At 29.6% G+C, this 19,352-nt stretch overlaps 1 protein-coding gene across 1 annotated transcript; it reads right to left on the reverse strand.

Annotated features, from left to right (window-relative positions):
- Positions 1–4,443: 4,443 nt before the first annotated feature.
- Positions 4,444–5,915, reverse strand: LOC100247636 (aspartic proteinase CDR1). The gene has a single exon (XM_002266578.4). The coding sequence runs from the start codon at positions 5,913–5,915 to the stop codon at positions 4,581–4,583; it is 1,335 nt and encodes a 444-aa protein (XP_002266614.1). The 3' UTR covers positions 4,444–4,580.
- Positions 5,916–19,352: the final 13,437 nt, after the last annotated feature.

A 19,352-nucleotide genomic window follows, 5' to 3' on the forward strand; every position in this document is an offset into this window, starting at 1 on the left:
TTAGTTTGATGATATTGGGGTTCTTTTTATTATTGCTTATTTTCTGGTTGATGATATTGATAAGATTCTTGATTAATTGGTTAGTTTGTTATTGAGGTTGTTGAGTTGGTTATCTTGAAGGTTGTAGTTGTTATACTTATAACTAATTATTATTTTCCCTAACATTTTGGGTATGATTTAGATAATAATAATTGTGAAACTAAGGTTTGGCTAATCTCGATTTTAATGGTAACAAAACAAGGTTTAGAACTAATTATTATATTTCAAGTGTGATTAGGTAAGACGATTTCCAAAGTGGCAATCACAAAGACAAATTAAGCCAAAGAGAAATCATGAAGATAAGAAGACCTCAAAGAGAAGTATTTTTTAAGACCCAAACTTCATAAGATCTCTTTATAAGGTTGTTGGTGCACTAGGATTTTCATGTATTACATTTTTTACTTATGCACCAAAATCATCCAAGAGTTATTTTGTTTAAAATTTTTAAAATAGGATGATTTCATGTTTTAAACTAAAACCTTATGTCAAATGTTTTCCAACTTGTTTAAAAGGTTTTAAGTTGAAAAAGTTGGTTGTTGAGCAAAAAACGACTAAACCGATTGAACCGGATGAGGAACTGGTCGAGCCCTCAACTCAACCGATTAAGGGGTGCAAAAAACCTTCTCTTCTTTTCAAAACGGTTGTTCAATCGATCAAGGTGTGAACAGTAACCAATTGACCTCAACTGATCAAGGTATAAATAGTAACTGGTCAAGGTCCAATGGTCACCTACCAAGCATTTAATGCTAACTGCTAGACTAGTCAATTGGTCGACCCCCAACTCGACCGGTCGTACCCCTAACAACTAGTTTAACCTTTTTTCCTCTATAAAAAGACTGCAAATCTTCATTGTTTATGAGCTTAACCTTTCCAAACCTTTCTTGAATATATTTGAGCCTTAGAAGAGTGTTTTGAGTGCACCATTGTTCTAAAACTTGCATATTATTGGTGCACTATTCAATCATAGTTTACTTGTATCATTTGAGCCTAAAGTTTTGTACTAGGATTTTATGAAACTATTTGTATATCTTTGAGAGGAAGAATCTAACTGTAAGGTATCACTTAGGGATTCTCAAGTGTGGGGTATCACTTGAGAGGTTGTTCAAGAGTAGGGTATTTCTTGAGAAGTGTAAAAGGTGCTTGGAGCCAAAAGTCCAAGAGGGTGGATTGGAACCATAATCTAATTGTATTACTTGAAGACTTGGTTTGGAAGTCTTGAAGTAGTGGAACCTCAAGCTTGGGATTGAAATTAGAGAAAAGTGGATATAGGCCGGGTTGTGCCGAACCATTATAAAATATTGTGTTTGCAGTTTCTCTTCCCTACTCTTTTACTTTATATACAATTGTCTTTATATTGTTTTATTATATATTTGCATATAATTATCTCTTACATTCACATATTTTAAATTTACAAAAAGAGACCATCACCCTATTCACCCCCTTTCTAGGATGATTACCATAGGTTGAATTAGCCTAATTTTTCTAACAATAATTATATTATTTTTTATTCCTCACCAATTGTAGGGTATCTCTAAAAGTTTTTTTAAAAAAAATCATGTTTTTATATATAGCTAAAGATTCTAGGTATAACCATTTATTTATTTATTTATTTATTTGAGACATCCCTGATTTCTCTTGAGATAAAGTTTTGATATGACATATAAATTTTTATTAAAATTTTTTAAATCACCTAGTCACCCCTCCTCTGGGTGTTCCTTATTGGACTTTCGGTAGTTTTTTAAGTGGTTCAAGTGCAATACCATTTTTCAGGTTGCAATGGGCCTTGGAGAACCGAGTGTTAAAATATTAAGGTAAGAAGCAACAAAAAGGGCAATATAGCAAAAGAGGCATATAGTCTAGTTGGATTTCCATGTCTTTCAAGTTTGAGTGTACGAGGTTATTTCGATTATTGGAATTAAATATACTAATCATGTTGGTAAGGGTTGCATATGGATATTAAATTGGAGTGCTACTTCCATATCGAGGTTCAGTGAGCTCCAACAAAGTTTTTTGGACTCTAATGTGAGTAATTTTTTTACCTTATATTTTGATAGTGTTGTCACTTACATACTTGTATATGTTTATGTTTGTTGATTAAATTATTTAACTTGAATTCGATAGTTATCCTTGTGTTCGTTGCTTAAACTTTCTTCGGAGGAATGTCAACAAAATTATTACAAGTATTTGAATAAGTTAGAGTCAGTGGATGGTATTCCTCCAAAAGTTTTAAGTCACCCAAGAACCCCAAAACATGATTCTATGGGTAGCCTAAAAGATGACAATGACTCGACCGAAGCCAATGCATATGTTGTTGCTGCTGTTGCAATGGAAAACAAGAAGAAAAAGGATTAATATATATATATATATATATATATATATATATATATATATATATATATATATATATATATATATATATATATATATATATATATATACATAAAATAAAATTATTATAAATTAATTAATTTTAATTTTTATGTATTTTGTATAATAATTAAATATAAAATAAATATAAATTTATAAATAAAATTATCAACATTTTAAAATAAAAAATATTTATACATTTATTATCATTTTTTTATGTTATTGAATACATTGAGATTAGATAAATCTCTATAAAATGTGTTTTAAAATTTTAAATATTATTATTGAATGTCTCAAATTATATTATATATATACCAATTTCTTTAATAAAACAATCTCAAATTTTTTATGATTACTTTTTATATCATTTATTTAGAATTTTTCTTGACACTTTTATAAATTTTCACTGGCTAACTCATATTTATCATACAATTATGGTGAAAAGATTTCACATTCATAAGACAACAATTACTTTTGGAATAAATTATGTGGTATTATTATCCATTATAATAACACTTTTAGTGAGTGGTAATTTCAATAGAAAAAATTGCTTATGAACGTTAACTTTTTTTCTACAGGTAAAATGCTTTTTTGACTAAGTATATTAGTTGAACATTTACAATGGTTTAAATCCATTGTAATAATATTTTTGCCAATAAGTATTTGTTGTTGCAATTATTGTTGGTAAATAGTTATATATAAGCAACAGACAATTCAATTTACGACGAAATAAGTGTGTTTGGAATTTATAATAGTTTAAATTCATCACAAAAGTAAATATAAGTGGATCGACAATACTTAGATTTTTGGTAGTGAGAATTGACTAAGCGAGTTATTTAGTTTATGTGGAATTCATCCCCAAGTTACTGAATGTCCCTTGGCATGTTACTACCTGAAAGAGGTAAAAAAACTACATATAAAAACGAACTTTACTGTATAATAGAAGTAATTTAACTATATATTTGGAATAAATATGATAATCAACATTGCAATCTAACATCAAAATATGGGCGGTATCACGTGACATTAATATGTACATTTTTTTTGTATAGCTGGCAATGGAGCAAGTGAGGTTGTTTTTAATTTAATTGCATTCGTGATGATAAATAGACAATTTGTCTTACACCCCTTTGTCAGATGAATTTGACAAGCAAATCAAGCTAACCCAATTTGGAATGAGTTATCTACTTTCATACATTTTTGATATCTATTATTAAATACATAAAAAATTGTTTAAAATAAATTGTAGAATCCATAAGTTATTTGGCCTGCAACATAACTTATCAATAAAAATCTTTTCAAACTTACCCTATAAAAAACATAATAACATTTCACCAACATAACTAGATTGTTTGGGCGAGCTTCACAACAAATTCTAGAAATTATATTTTTCAAAATTTGTATTGTATAGAACTTTCATATTGTAGGTTATCCGTAGCTATATATATATATATATATATATATATATATATATTCATCTACTTTGTTGATTTTTCATTTGTAATTTTTTAGTTCTATAATTTTAAATTACATTAAAAATAAATATATTTATGAATATATAAATATTTATAATTTTATATTTATGAAAAGATATTTTATTTTATATATGTTAAAAAATTAAAAAAATGAAAAGAAATCAATAAAATAAATTATTATTTAATATTATATATAATTGGGGTGGGGTTGGAGAAAGTTAAAGGCTACCTAGGCTTAAAAAAAATTTACAAACTTATTCGATATTTGTTTATCTTCATCCCAAACTAGTATTATCAGGGATGGGACAGGGTGGGTAACAAAAAAGGCACCGGATTGCCATACCTGGCATCTCATTTCCATTTTTATTATTATAAACTTTTGTTTTTTATTTCCATTTTCACCACAATTATGAACTTGCAGCCTTCCTCCCTTTGTCTTCGGAAGGAATTAATCCTTATTCTCTTGGTAACAGATCTGTACTTTTGAGCTATAATTTTGAGGGGGAGTAGGAGGGAGAGGTTTAGGAATTATTAAATCTTGTAGCCAAAACTACATATGGACAATACCAGAGAGGAAAGTTGGAAGAATGAATATGCATTTGATGGTAAAAACCAACACATGCACGTACATTATTTCATCATACAACTCCAACTTGCATCAGATCAAATCCAAACGATACTAGAGACAGAGTCCAACTACTACTCAGTGCAATCAGTCTGTTTGAAGGAAACCTTATTGTTCTTGAGATCATACCCTACCAGGAAGTTGATCTGAGCCAGGTTGCCAAAGATGGCCAAATTGGAAGACGGAATCATGGAGAAGCAAACCAAATCTTCCTGCACTTGGACAAATGTGTTCAATGGCGGCAACTGCACGTCTGCGCCGGTGAAATGAGCGGTAATGGTGGGGATTTCTAAGTTGTTTACGCTACTGTAACAAAGACTGAAAATCCCGTTCGGGTCAGTAGTAGTTTGGCCGCCGATGGCGTTTGTTAGGGCTGATTCGACATCAGTGTAGAAGTCTTGGGGGAGAAGGGTTAGGGTCGTCCCTGAATCAATGATAATGTTGCCCTCCTCTACAGCTGCAGGCGAAGACTTGTTCTCTGAAAAACCTTTGAATGCCACCGTTTCGCTTCCCACACTCAAGCCTTCCAATGTAAGGTAGTAGAAGGTATCAGGGGTTCCTTTAATCAAAGGAGTCGAGACCGTCCCAGAGCCCGAAACAACTCCACTTTTACCGAAATTTATCTTGCTTGACACAGTTGAATCGCTTGATAGTGGCACCAAGCAGTAGGAGAACTGTCCCCCCACTTCGGAACTCAATTGCATAACTAGTGAAAGAGGGCCACCCCCAAGGCCTATTAAGCCACCGTCCTTTTCATTGAAGGTTCCTCCATTGTCGTGTCCGCACCCAAACGCAATGCCTGGAAACGAAGCCGGATCACCTTCGGTAGACCCGATTGTGAGGGTATCAGAAGAGAGATCTCCCCTGGTGTATGATCGATCTCCATAGGAGTAACTATAGGTGCAGGTGTTGTCATCATCGCAAGAGCCTTGTTGTCCCAAATCTTGACAGAACTCATTGTCACAGTCTAAAGTTTTGTAGGTTTCCGACTCTTTGGGATCGAAGAGAGGTTCTACTTGCTCGTAACAATTAGGACATGGGAGACACTGCCTCCATATGAGATCACTTCCAGTATCAGCAATGCCAAGCATTGGAACCGGTGGGGTTCCGAGTGATATATTCATGAGATAGGCTCCACCCCCGGAGATTACATCGGATTGGATATCATTTGGAGACGCCCTCATAGCCCTGAAATGGTTGCCACGCAAAATGGAGCGACGGAAGGCTTTTTGCAAGCGCTGGTACTTGGTTTCAGATGGATTATAAAAGGGGGAGTGAGGCGAATCACGGGAGATGAAATCAGTGGTGAAGCCATCTATTTTGGCTTCTGCATGAGAATGCTCAGAGAAATGAATAAGGATGATGATTGCTAAGGTGCAGAAGACAAACTTCAGGTTGAAACCTTCCATTTCTCATAGGGAAATTAAGCAGAAGATGTGATGAAATAAGGCTTGGAATTGGAGAATTTATAGTGTGAGAAAAAGAGATGTATCAGGTAAAAATTCAGTCAAGTTATTCCTGGATTCTCCTGATGTGTTTCACTGCATACACTTGATTCTCTTATATTAGAAAGATGTAATATGGTAAAATTCTCTACCAAAAAGGAAAATTTGTTTCATATATTCATCTAAAAGAAGTATCTAGTGTCATGTCTACGCATGATTTTTATTAAAAGAAAAAATAAATAAATTCTCTTTCAATGACTTCAAAGGCAATCAATTTTTGTTTTTAATTGTTTTAGGTTATATTTAGTTTTATTATAAAAATATAAAAGGAAATAAAAATCTATTTAAAGTTAGTTAAAAATTTATGTATTTTCAAATTATTTAATCTTTATATTAAAATAATAAAAATAAGTCAAATTTGTTTGAAATAGTATATAAAAATAATTTATTAACTTAAAAACTATTTTTTTTCTATTATCTTCATTTATCATTTCCTTTCATTTTATTTTCCTTGTATTTTCCTTCATATTTTTTAAAACCAAACATAGCCGTAGTGATTTTTTGGTATGTGTCTCCTTTGATATTATCATTCTGAATTACCGTATATCTAAGTGATTAAATCAATGTCTTATGTTGAGTGTACTTTCCTTTCCTTCTTAGTACATGGGTTTCTTGATCTTTTGACCAATGATTGCTATATCTTAATTCTTATTTTAGATTATGGAATACTTATATAGACATTTTTGGTGCTTGAGGATTTGTCTCTAAACCAATGTCTTATGTTGAGTGTACTTAATTTCCTTCTTAGTACATTGGTTTCTTGATCTCTTGACCAATATTCCCTATATCTTAATTCTTATTTTAGATTATGGAATCTTATAGACACTTTTGGTGCTTGAGGTTTTGTCTCTAAACCAATGTCTTATGTTGAGTGTACTTTTGTTTCCTTCTTAATGCATTTGTTTCTTGATCTCTTGACCAATGGTTCGATATATCTTAATTCTTATTTTAAATTATGGAATACTTATTGATACTTTTGGTGCTTGAGGTTTTGTCTTGTAACTTATATTTTTCATGATTTGATCATAAATTTAGAATAAGAGTTAAAGGATTGTAAACATTGTGTATGTTTGTGAGAGTTAATACCAAGTAATTTCAAAGCTAAATCTTCTAAGTTGAATTGCTTCTTTTGTAATATCTTTGTTCCTGTGAATCAATCTATGCCTTATGCTTGGGGTAAAAGAGATCAATAGTGGTAGAGCTATAAATTTTTGCCAGGGCCCAAAGTAGAATATTGGTTGATTATAATAAATATAATTAAATTTTCATATTTTTGAAATGGGTCTTCAACATTATTCCATTCAATAAAATAAGTACTATCATTCAATAAAATAAGAAATTATTAACATTAGTTATAGAAGAAAAGAAGAATTTATAATCTATCAAATTAAATCACAAAATATTTAAGAGTTTTAAATTTTAATAAAAGTTTATTAAAAAGCTCAAATAATATTTTCGAAAGAATCTTAAAATATGGCAAGAAATATGATTAAAACATTTTAAAAAAAATTTTACAAATATTTTGCTATAGAACTTTTTAGAAAAATTCAATAATTTCACTAATAATTTTTCTTTGATTTTTTAAAATAATTAAATATAAATTACTTGATAGTAATAAGATTTTTATTTAAATGTTATTTATAATATAAATATAATGTTATCATTAAAATCATAAACACTTAGATAATTAGTTGCAAATCAATAAATGTGTGGTTAAACCTACAAAGTTAAACAATTACAAGAATCTCAAAATTAAACAAAAAATGACCTACTAAAAGATATTTGATAAAATATCAGATATTTAAATAAAATTAAATTTATCAACCATTAAATAACATATAATTTAAATAATTTTATAGTTATTCATAAATTGGCAAGTATTTGACTAAACCTAAAAGTCCAAAACTTTTAATTAAAAATCTCAAAATCAAATAAAGATAACTCACCACTAAAAAATGTTTAATAAAATATTAAATACAAAATTATAAATTAAAAAAAAGTTTTTATTATATTGTATTATATATATTAGGTTTATAATAAATTTAGTTTTATAATTATTAACTAAAGTTAAAAATGATTTTTCTTTTATTTTTATAAATCTATTTACTATCCATACACCCTATTTATCAAGTTTTTTTTCACAACAAAATTAATTTCTTATGGGGGGCAAACTTGCATTTCTATGTTTTTAACTTTCCAAAATTCTTAAATAAGTAAATCAAAATTTTTATTTTTAAAATTTGAGGGGGCATCTGCCCCCCCCATAAGCCAATGCTGGCTCCGCCCCTGAAAGAGATTATCATTTGAATATGTTAAGGCACAAGTGTAGGGAGAGCTAAATATGGCTTGATTGTTTTCTTTTCTCTTTATTTTTTTAGTGGGAGTTGCAATGCATTCCATTTATCTTTTGACCCATGTATCAAGTATTAAGGTTCGTAACTCTCACCTAATGACACCATAGTTTAAAAACCATCGTACAGACTCTTACTAGAGTACATTCCAACTAAACACTAGTTTTTCTTGAGGAAAATCATGCTTTCATACATCAATAAAAAAAAAAAAAAACCTTTTAAAATCTCCAACTTTTATCTCTCATACCCATTACAAAATGGGAAAAATTATTTTTTCAACATGCACTTAAATAATAACCAAAATAAGAGTTTCATAATTGCCTTTCTTTAAAGTTTTGATGCAATAAAACACTAAAGAAGGTATACCATCTTTTTAATTAAAAATCAAAGAAATTAGAACTACTTTGACATACCCCTTTTTTTTTTAATTATTATTTTATTATTTTTATTTTTTTAATATCTTGAAGCAACTACAATTTCCTTTTAAAACCTTTTTAATTTCAAAATTTTAATATTTTATTTTTTCATATATGAAAAGGCCTCAAATTCATTTTAACCCTTCCATAAATGAATATTTAGGCCCAAATAAGGCCTAGTAAGGCACCGTCTACCTAAAACAATGTACATATTTTTCTTAAGAATGCATTTATCTTAAGAATGTGTGCATTTTTAAGAAATTGACCATGGAGGTAGCGACAAGGCCTAAAAAAATGACACCTCCTTGGTCGATTTTTAAGTCCATGTAAAATCTTTAAAAAAATACTTACATTCTTAAGAAAAATGCGTACATTCTTAAAAAAATACATGCATTTTTAAGGCCCAAGGAGGCCCATTCAACCTTATTAGGATCTAATTATTCATTTGTTGAACCCCAAGAATGGATTTGTTGCCTTCCTCCACCTCCATGGTCAATTTCTAAGCCCACATACATTATTAAGAAAAATACGTATATTTTTTTAAGACTGACCAAGATTCCACTTGTTCATATTGGAGTCTAAGAATTCATTTTTGGAACCTCAGAATGGATTTGAGGTCTTCCCTCAACCTCCATAGTCGATTTCTAAGTCATGTACATTCTTAAGAAAATCATGTATATATTTATTAAGGCCAATTGAGACACCATTCGAACCTTATTGGGTTGTAACCATTCATTTGTTGAACTTTAGGAGGTTTGAGACCTTCCTCCACCCCCATGGTTGATTTTTAAGTCCACGTACATTTCTAAGAAAAATACGTACACTTTTTTAAGGTTGACTAGGACCCTACTTGGCCTTATTAGGGTCTAAGTATACATCTATGGAGCCTAAAGAATGGGTTTGAAGCCTTTTCCACTTCCATGGTTGATTTCTAAGCCCATGTACGTCCTTAAGAAAATATGTACATTGTTAATAAGAATAAGTACATTTTTTTAAGGTCGACCGGGACCCCACTTGACCTTAATTGGTTTAAGTATACATTTATGAAGCCTTGGAAATGAGTTTGAGGCATTCCCATACTGCCATGGTTGATTTTTGAGCCTACGTATATCCTTAAGAAGAATATAGGCATTCTTCACAAAAATATGTACATTTTTCTTAAGGCTAATCGAGACCTTGTTAGGCCTTATTATGTTTTAAATATTCATTTAGGGAACCTTGGGAAGTGATTTGAGGTATTCTCTCACCTTGAATTCTAATTTGGGACCCCACATACATCCTTAAAAAAATATGTACATTTTTCACAAAAATACGTACATTTTATAAGGCTAACCTGGACCCTCATTAAGCCCTATTATGGTCTAAATATTCATTTGGAGAACATTGGGAATGCATTTGAGGCTTCCCCCGAATTCCAATTTGGAACCTATGTACATTGATCCTTAAGAAACATACATCATTTTTCACAAAAATATGAACCTTTTTTTTAATACAACTGGGGACCATATTAGGTCCTATTAGGTTATAAATATTCATTTGATCAGGAATGCTTTTGAGGCCTCCCTCCACCCTGAATTAAAATTTGGAACCTCATTTACATCCTTAAGAAAAATAAGTACATTCTTAAGAAAAGTACGAACATTTGAGGCCTTCTCCCACCCAAAACTCCAATTTGGAACCACATGTATATCTTTTAAAAAAAATATGTACATTCTTCACAAAATACATACATTTTCACAAAAATATGTACATTTTTTCTAAGGCTAACTAAGACCCTATTAGGCCTTATTATGTCTTAATTAGGGAACCATTTCAATTTGGAACCCCTCATACATCCTTGAGGAAAATATGTACATTCTTAAGAAAAATACGTATATTCTTCATAAAAATACATACATTATTTTAAAGGCCAACCAGGTGCCCATTTTACGCTAATAGGGTCTAAATATTCATTTGAGGAACATCAAGAATGAATTTCAGGCCTTCCCCTATCTTGAATTCCAATTTGGAATGTCATGTATATTTTTAAGAAAAATAAGTACATTCTTTACAAAAATACGCATATTTTTTAAAAAGCCAATCGAGACCCCATTAGGCCTTATTATGTACTAAATTTTCATTTAGGGAACTTTGAGAAGTGATTTAAGGCCTTCTCCAACCCTAAAGTCCAATTATACATCCTTAAGAAAAATATGTATATTCTTCACAAAAACAAATACATTTTTAAAGCTAATTGAGACCCCATTAAGCCCTATTAAGGTCTAAATATTCATTTGGGGAATATCGAGAATGGATTTGAGACCTTCCCCTACCTCCATGATCGATTTCTTAGCCCATGTACATCCTTAAAAAAATACATACATTCTTAAGAAAAACACATACATTTTTTGGGCTATCAAAGACATGATTTAGCCTTAAGAAAAAAACAAAATTAAAATATATGAAAGATAAAAAATGTATACATTATTTTTAAGAATGTATGTAGTTTTCTAAAGGATGTACATGGGCTTAGAAATCAACCATGGAGGTGGGGGAAGTTTAAAACCCATTTTCGAGGTTCCACAAATAAATACTGAGACCCTAATAAGTCTGAATAGGGTCCCGATTGGCCATATAAAAAATGTACATATTTTTGCGAAGAATATATGTATTTTTTTTAAAGATGTATGTGGGATTTATAATTGGAATTCAAGGTGGGGGAAGGCCTCAAATCCATTCTTGATGATCCCTAAATGAATATTTAAGACATAATAAGGCCTAATGGGGTCCTTAACAATTATAAGTTTCTAAATTAGAATTCAGTTGTGAGAAGACCCCAAATCACTTCTTGAGGTTTCTCAAATGAATATTTTAGAAATAATAAGGCCTAATGGGGTCCTTGTTGGCCTTTAAAAATGTGTATATATTTTTGTGAAAGAATGTACTTATTTTTCTTAAGGATATACATGAGGTTCAAAATTGGAATTCGGGATGGGAGAAGGCCTCAAATCACTTCCTAAGGTTCTCTAAATGAATATTTAAAACATAATAAGGCCTAATGGTGTCCTAATTGGCTTATATATATATATATATATATTTATGTGAAGAATGTACATATTTTTCTCAAGGGTGTAGGTGGGGTCCCAAATTAGAAATCAAGGTGGAGGAAGGCCACAAGTCACTTCTTGAGGTTTCCCAAATGAATATCTAAGACATGATAAGGCCTAATGGGGTCTTGGTTGACCTTTAAGAAAATATAGGTATTTTCTTAAGAATGTACGTATTTTTCTTAGATGTGTAAATATTTAGACCCTAATAGGGTGTAATGGGGTCATGATTAGCCTTTAAATAAATGTAAATATTTTTATGAGGAATGCATGTTTTTTCTTAAAAATGAATTTTTTTTAAAGGATGTACAAAGATTCAAATTGGACTTTGGGGTATGGAAAAACCTCCAATCAATTCCCAAGGTTCCCTAAATGAATATTTAACACATAGTAAGGTCTAATGGGGTAACGATTGACCTTTAAAAATATGAATGTATTTTTCTGAAGACTGTATGTATTTTTCTTAGGAATGTTCATGCATTTCCAAATTGGAATTTAGGGTAAGAGAAGGCCTCAAATCACTTCTTGAAGATCCCCAAATTAATATTTAAGACATAATAAGGCTTAATAGGATCTTGGTTGGGTTTTAAAAGTATATATATATATAGTAAGAATGTATGTACTTTTCTTAAGGATATACATGGGATTCCAAATTGAAATTCAGGGTGGGGGAAGATCTCAAATCACTTGTTGAAGTTCCTTAAATGAATATCTAAGACATAATAAGGCTTAATGGGGTCTTGGTGGACGTTAAAAAAAATGTATGTATTTTTCTTAGGAATGTACATATTTTTCTTAAAGATGTATGTGGACTTAGAATTGACCATGACGTTGAGGTAAGGCCTTAAACCCATTCTTGATATTCACGAAATCAATATTTAGATCTTAACAAGGTCAAATGGGTCTGGGTTGGCCTTTAAAAATTGTATATATTTTTGCAAAGAATGTATGTATTTTTCTTAAGGATGTATGTGGTGTTTCAAATATGAATTCAAGGTGGAAGAGACATCAAATCACTTCCCAAGGTTCCCAAAATGAATACTGAAGGCATAATAAAACCTAATAGGGTCCTAGTTGGCTTTTAAAAAATGCATTTGTTTTTGTGATGAATGTATGTATGTTATATGTTTTAAAGATTGTACGTGGGGTTTCAAATTGGAATTCAAGGAGTGGGAAGGCCTAAAATCACTTCCTGAGGTTCCCCAAATGAATATTTAAGATATAATAAGGCTTAATGGGGTCTCAATTGTCCTCTAAAAATATGTATGTATTTTTCTTAAGGATGTACATGGGGTTCCAAATTGAAATTTAGGGTGGAAGAAGACCTCAAATCATTTCCTAAGTTTTATTAAATGAACTTTTAAGACATAGAAATTAAACAAATTTACGTATTTTTGTGATAAATGTACAATGCATTTTTCATTTATGGATATATATTGGGTTCCAAATTGGAATTTGAGATGGAGAAAGGCCTAAAATCACTTCTCGAGGTTCCCCAAATGAGTATTTAAGACATAATAAGGCCTAACAGGGTTTTGGTTGGTCTTTAAAAAAAAAATATACATATTTTTCTCAAGAATGTATGTATTTTTCTTAAGAATGTATATGAGCTTAGAAATTGACCATGGAGCTAAGGGAAGGCCTCAAAACCATTCTTGATATTCTCCGAATGAATATATAGACCTTAAGGGTTTAGTGGCCTTTTAAAAAATGTATGTTTTTTTGTGAAGAATGTACATATTTTTCTTAAGAATATACGTATTTTTCTTAAGGGTATACATGGTGTTCCAAATTGGAAATCAGGATGGGAGAGGCTCAAATCACTTCTCGAGGTTCCCAAACTGAATATTTAAGACATAATAAAGTCTAATGGGTGCTTAGTTGGCCTTTAAACAAAAGTGTGTAGTTTTGTGATAAATGTAAGTATTTTTGTTAAGAATATATGTAATTTGTTTAAGGATATACATGGGATCCAAATTGGAATTCATGCGGAGGAAGGGCCTAAAATCACTTCCCAAGGTTCCCAAAATGGGTATTTAAGACATAATAAGACCTAATGGGGTCCTAGTCAGCCTTTAAAAAATTATACGCATTATTCTTAAGAATATAACTATTTTTTTTAAGAATGTATGTGAGCTTAAAAATTGACCATGGAGTTGGGGGAAGGCCTCAAACCCATTCTTGATATTCCCCAAAAATGAATATTTAGACCCTAATAGGGTCCCAGTTGGCCTTTAGGAAAATGTACATATTTCTTTTAGAATGTACGTTTTTTTTTTTTTAAAGAATGTGCGTATTTTTCTTAAAGATATATGTGGGGTTCCAAATTGGACTTTTAGGCTATGAGAAGACCTCAAATCACTTCCTGAAGTTCCCTAAAGGAATATTTAAGACATAATAAGACCGAATGGTCCCGGTTGGCCTTTAAAAACATGTACATATTTTTCTTAAGAACATATGTATTTTTCTTAAGAATCTATATGGGGTTCCAAATTGAAATTCAAGGTGGGAGAAAGTCACAAATCACTTCCTAAGGTTCCTCAAATTAATATTTAAGACATAGTAAGGTCTAATGGAAGGTCCCACTTGGTGTTTTTAAAAAAAATACATATTTTTGTGATGAATGTATGTATTTTTCTTAAGGATGTACGTGAGGTTCCAAATTGGAATTTTGGATGGGGCAAGGGCTCAAATCACTTCCTGATGTTTCCCAAATGAATATTGAAGATATAATATAGTCTAATGGGGTCTTGATTGACTTTTAAAAAACTGTATGTATTTTTCTTAAGAATGTATGTATGTATGTTTCTTAAGGATGTTTGTGAGCTTAAAAATCAACCACGATGATGGGGGAAGTCTTGAAACCCATTTTTGATATCCCCCAAATGAATATTTAAGCCCTCATAAGGTCCTATCGTGTCCCGGTTGGACTTTGAAAAAATGTACACATTTTAGAGTAGAATGTACATTTTTCTTATAAATGTACTTATTTTTGTTAAGGATTTACATGGGGTTCCAAATTGGAATTTGAGGTTGGAAAAGGCTTCAAATCACTTTCCAAGGTTCCCTAAATGATTATTTATGACATAATAAGGTCTGATGGAGTCTCAGTTAACTTTTAAAAAATTATACAATTATATATTTTTTTAAAGAATGTAGGCATTTTTCTTTAGGATGTATATAGGGTTCCAAATTGGAATTTGGGGTGGGGAAAGACCTCAAATCACTTCCCCAGGTTCCCCAAATGAATATTTAAGATATAATAAGTCCCACTAGGGTCCTGGGTTTCCTTTTAAAAATATGTACCTATTTTTTTCTTAAGAATATAAGTATTTTTCCTAAGGATGTACACAGGGCTCCAAATTGGAATTAAGGGTGGGGAAGGCCTCAAATCACTTCCCGAGGTTCCCAAAATGAATATTTAAGACATAATAAGGTCTAATGGAGTCCCAATTGGGCTTTAAAAAAATGTACAAATTTTTGTGAAGAATGTAGGTATTTTTCTTTGGAATGAACATATTTTTCTTACAGATGTACAAGAGGTTCCAAATTTGAGTTCAAGGTGGGAGATACCTCAAATCATTTCCTAGGAACCCCTCAAATCATTTCCAAATTAAGCGTTCCCAAACATCACCCTTCTCACCTTTGTTCCTTTTCTTTACATTTGATCATATTTAACATACCTCATATATGTGTCCATACTATTAGATTATTAATTACCCCGTTTTCTCCTTGCTTGAGGTATCTCTCGACTCTTGACGAGATAGAAAATTCCCCCTCCTTTTCTTTGGCTATTGAAAAAAAAAAAAAAAAAACCCTATTTAGAGGTTTTGTTTTTTAACATGCTACCATAAAATAGAGTTTTAATAATAAAATATTTTAATAAAATAATCTTAGGTGTCTTTTATTATTTTTATCATTATTTATATGAAACAATACAAATAAAATATTAGAATATAAATATTAATTACTAAAATAATATATTATATTATTTTATAGTAATACTACCATGATATAAAAATTAAGAACATATAATCAATAATTAAATAAATCATCTAGCTATTTATCAATATTGCATACCACTATTATAGTTTAAAAATATTATTTAGCTCAAAATTACTCAATTCATTTGGAAATAATACAATCATGGATGAAAAAACTTTGTTAGCAAATATAAACAAAAAGGTTTTTATTCCAAAAAAAAAATTATATTAGTGATACAAGAATTTGTTTTGGCATATTGTCTATTTTCATGACAAAAGTGTTTGTGCAAAAGAAAAAAAATGCAATAATAATAATAATAATAATAAAAGAAAAGAAAATGTCGGGTTTCTTACTATGAACACTTTTGAAAAAAAGATAAGACACTATTAGAGTTTAAATAAACCTAATAAAAGGAAATAATATAGAGACTTATTATTACTCCTAAAAAGAAAACAAATAATTATAATATAGTAATTGAATAAGAAAGAGAAATAGTAACTAAATAAGTAACTAACTATGACATCCCCACAAACTCACAATATGGTTATAAGAAGTATCGAGAGTTTTCCAACTAAAAACTGAAAAAAAGAAAGTTGTGACTTGGTAAACAAATCTACAATCTATAAGGAAGGATAAAAAAACAAAGTGAAAGCGTCATATTGAAGGTGATGACGAGGAAAGTGACAATTAATCTCAATATGTTTGGTCCTTTCATGAAGACGAAGTTGTAATAAATTTGAATAGCACTCTTATTGTCACAATACATCGGAGTGAGATAAGAAAGAGAAAACACCCACATAAACAAGTAACTAACTTAACCAAACTATCTCATCGGTGGTAGCCGCCATAGCATGATACTCAGCTTTTGTGGAAAATCAAGAAATAATAGTATGTTTCTTGCTCTTCCAAGAAATAAGAGAATCTCCCAAAAATAATATAAAATCCAATGGTAGACTTGTGATCTTTGGGACCACTTGCATGGTCAACAATAGAATAAGCTCGCAACTCTAAAGAGGAAGCGGATGAAAATAACAGACCTTGAAATATAGTACCTTGAAGATACCGTAGAATATGAAGAACAACATAGCCCAATGAAATCCAATAAGAGAAGTAACAAACTAACTAATAATGTGAACAACATAAGACAAATAGTGGCTTTGTATGAGTTGGTGATGGCTTATACCAAGGTTTTTTGATGCTATTTAGTATTACCATGCATTGGAAAACATTTAAGCTATGTTTGGTTCTTGAAAATTTTGAAGAAAAATGCATGGGGGAGAAAATAGAGAGGAAAAGTAGAAGGGAAAAAAAAAGTGAAGAAAAACTAAAAAATATATTTAAATTGAATAAATTACTTTTATACATTACTTCAACTTATTTTTAAATATGTTAACTCTTCTGGATAAAGATTAACTAATTTTAAAATATATAAGTTTCTTTTTAATTTAATTACATTTAATTTTCTTTCTTATTATTCAAAGTAAACCCAAATAGAAGAAAATAAGAGCATGTTTGAAAAGTAGAAGGGAAAGAAAAAGTGAAGAAAAAATAAAAATATATATTTAAATTGAATAAATTACTTTTATGCATTACTTCAACTCATTTTTACTTATTTTAACTCTTCTTGATAAAGATTAACTAATTTTAAAATATATAATTTTATTTTTAATTTAATTATATTAAATTTTCTTTCTTATTATTCAAAGTAAACCCAAATAGGAGAAAATAAGAGCATGTTTGACTTTGTGGTTATTATTATTATATATTTCAAGTTTTTAAAAACAAAGTGAAATAGAGAATACTTTTTAGAGAAAAATCAAAAGTTGTTTTCATCGATTTTTAAAAATAATATATATATATATATATATATATATATATATATATATATAAATTAAAAAAACAAATAAAACTAAATATGATATTATTATTCTTCTCTCAATAATCCAATACCAATACCAAAAATCTTTAAATATGATATTTATTCAAATTACATGTGTGTTTTTTAAAATTTCTTCTAAGTTTTCTAAAAAAATTTATTAAAAAAATAAATTTCAAATCAAACTATACTTAATATATAAAATTTATTAATTTCTAAAGTAATATGAAACTCAAAAATCAATTTAATTAGTATTAAAAAATCATGGAACTCAATAACATCCGAAAGTCCTAGACCAAAATTTATTTAAATGAGTTGGTTAGTTTCTTTTTTACATATATCATCTTTTTATAAATTTTTTTATTAGGCAAATAAACTCCAAGTTAAGCAAAACTTAATGTGTTATATTCATTAACAAGTTTAATAATTTTTAAAAATAACTTAAAACTCAAATAATGATTCAATCAATAGCATAAGTTTATAGATAAAAATTGATTTGGATCAACTCTATTGTTTCTCCTTTACATAAAATCATATATATATATATTAGAAATTTAATATCAATACTAGAAATTTATAGATAAAAATTAGTTTACAATGACTTTATTATTTTAAAGTTGTTTAAAAAATTATAAGTATTAACAAATTTTACCATATCAAAATTTAAAAATTTTAATATCAATATTTAAGAATATTATTCAATGAGTGTGTGCTTTATGTGTATGAGTTCTTACATTTTATAAGGAGTTATTAACATTTTTCTCTTTCACAAGTTAAAAACAAAAATTAAGTATATCCACAATGCCAACTTTGTATCTCATCCCCCTTCCCTTTCTTTTCTCAATTTTTTTTCTCTCTTGAGTGTATTGCATATTCCTTTCCTTTACATTTGATCATATTTAACATATCTTAAATCTTTGTCCAATATTCTATTAGATTATGAATTATCCCATTTTCTTCCTATGTGAGGTATCTCTTAAGTCTTGACAAGACAGAAAATTCCCCTTCGTTTTCTTTGGCAATTGAAAAAACCCTATTAAGATATTTTAATTCACTCCCCCTAAATTTTTGTTAGGAAAAGTATTTTTTTCTTCCGGTAACATTATAAATATCAAGATATGAGTTTACATAATTCTATGAGATAAGCTTGAAATTACCTTTAGGTAAGTCTAACTTAAAGATGGCCGGCCACGGGTTGGGTTTAGGATAGTCACTCTCATTCTAACCTTGTACTATTTATTTATATTTATATAATTGAGATGAGTTAACCTATTTAGGTTTAAAAAGATTCTTAAATTTATTTCAAACTTGTGTATCCATATTTGAAACTAATCTTATTAGGGGTAAGATAGGATGGATATCTGAAAAAACTCATCTTATTATCATCCATAGTCTCGTTAATTTCCAATTTAGTCTCATTAATTTCCAATTTAATCTTTTTAATACACAAAGACCCATCTCAAATACTTGACAAGGAGTTAATCCTTATTCTCTTGGTTACAGATTTGTACTTTTGAGCTATAATTTGGAGTGTGAGAGAGAGGATTAGCGTTTAAGTCATATACCCAGAACTATATATGGACACGAGAAAAGAAAGTAGTGGGAAGAATAAATATGCATATAATAAA

Source organism: Vitis vinifera, chromosome 2 (genome assembly GCF_030704535.1).
Source record: "Vitis vinifera cultivar Pinot Noir 40024 chromosome 2, ASM3070453v1".
Classification (NCBI taxonomy): domain Eukaryota; kingdom Viridiplantae; phylum Streptophyta; class Magnoliopsida; order Vitales; family Vitaceae; genus Vitis; species Vitis vinifera.

What these genes read in the sequence shown, in the direction of transcription:
- LOC100247636 (XM_002266578.4), bottom strand. Translation starts at nt 5,915, where the DNA reads ATGGAAGGTTTCAACCTGAAGTTTGTCTTCTGCACCTTAGCAATCATC.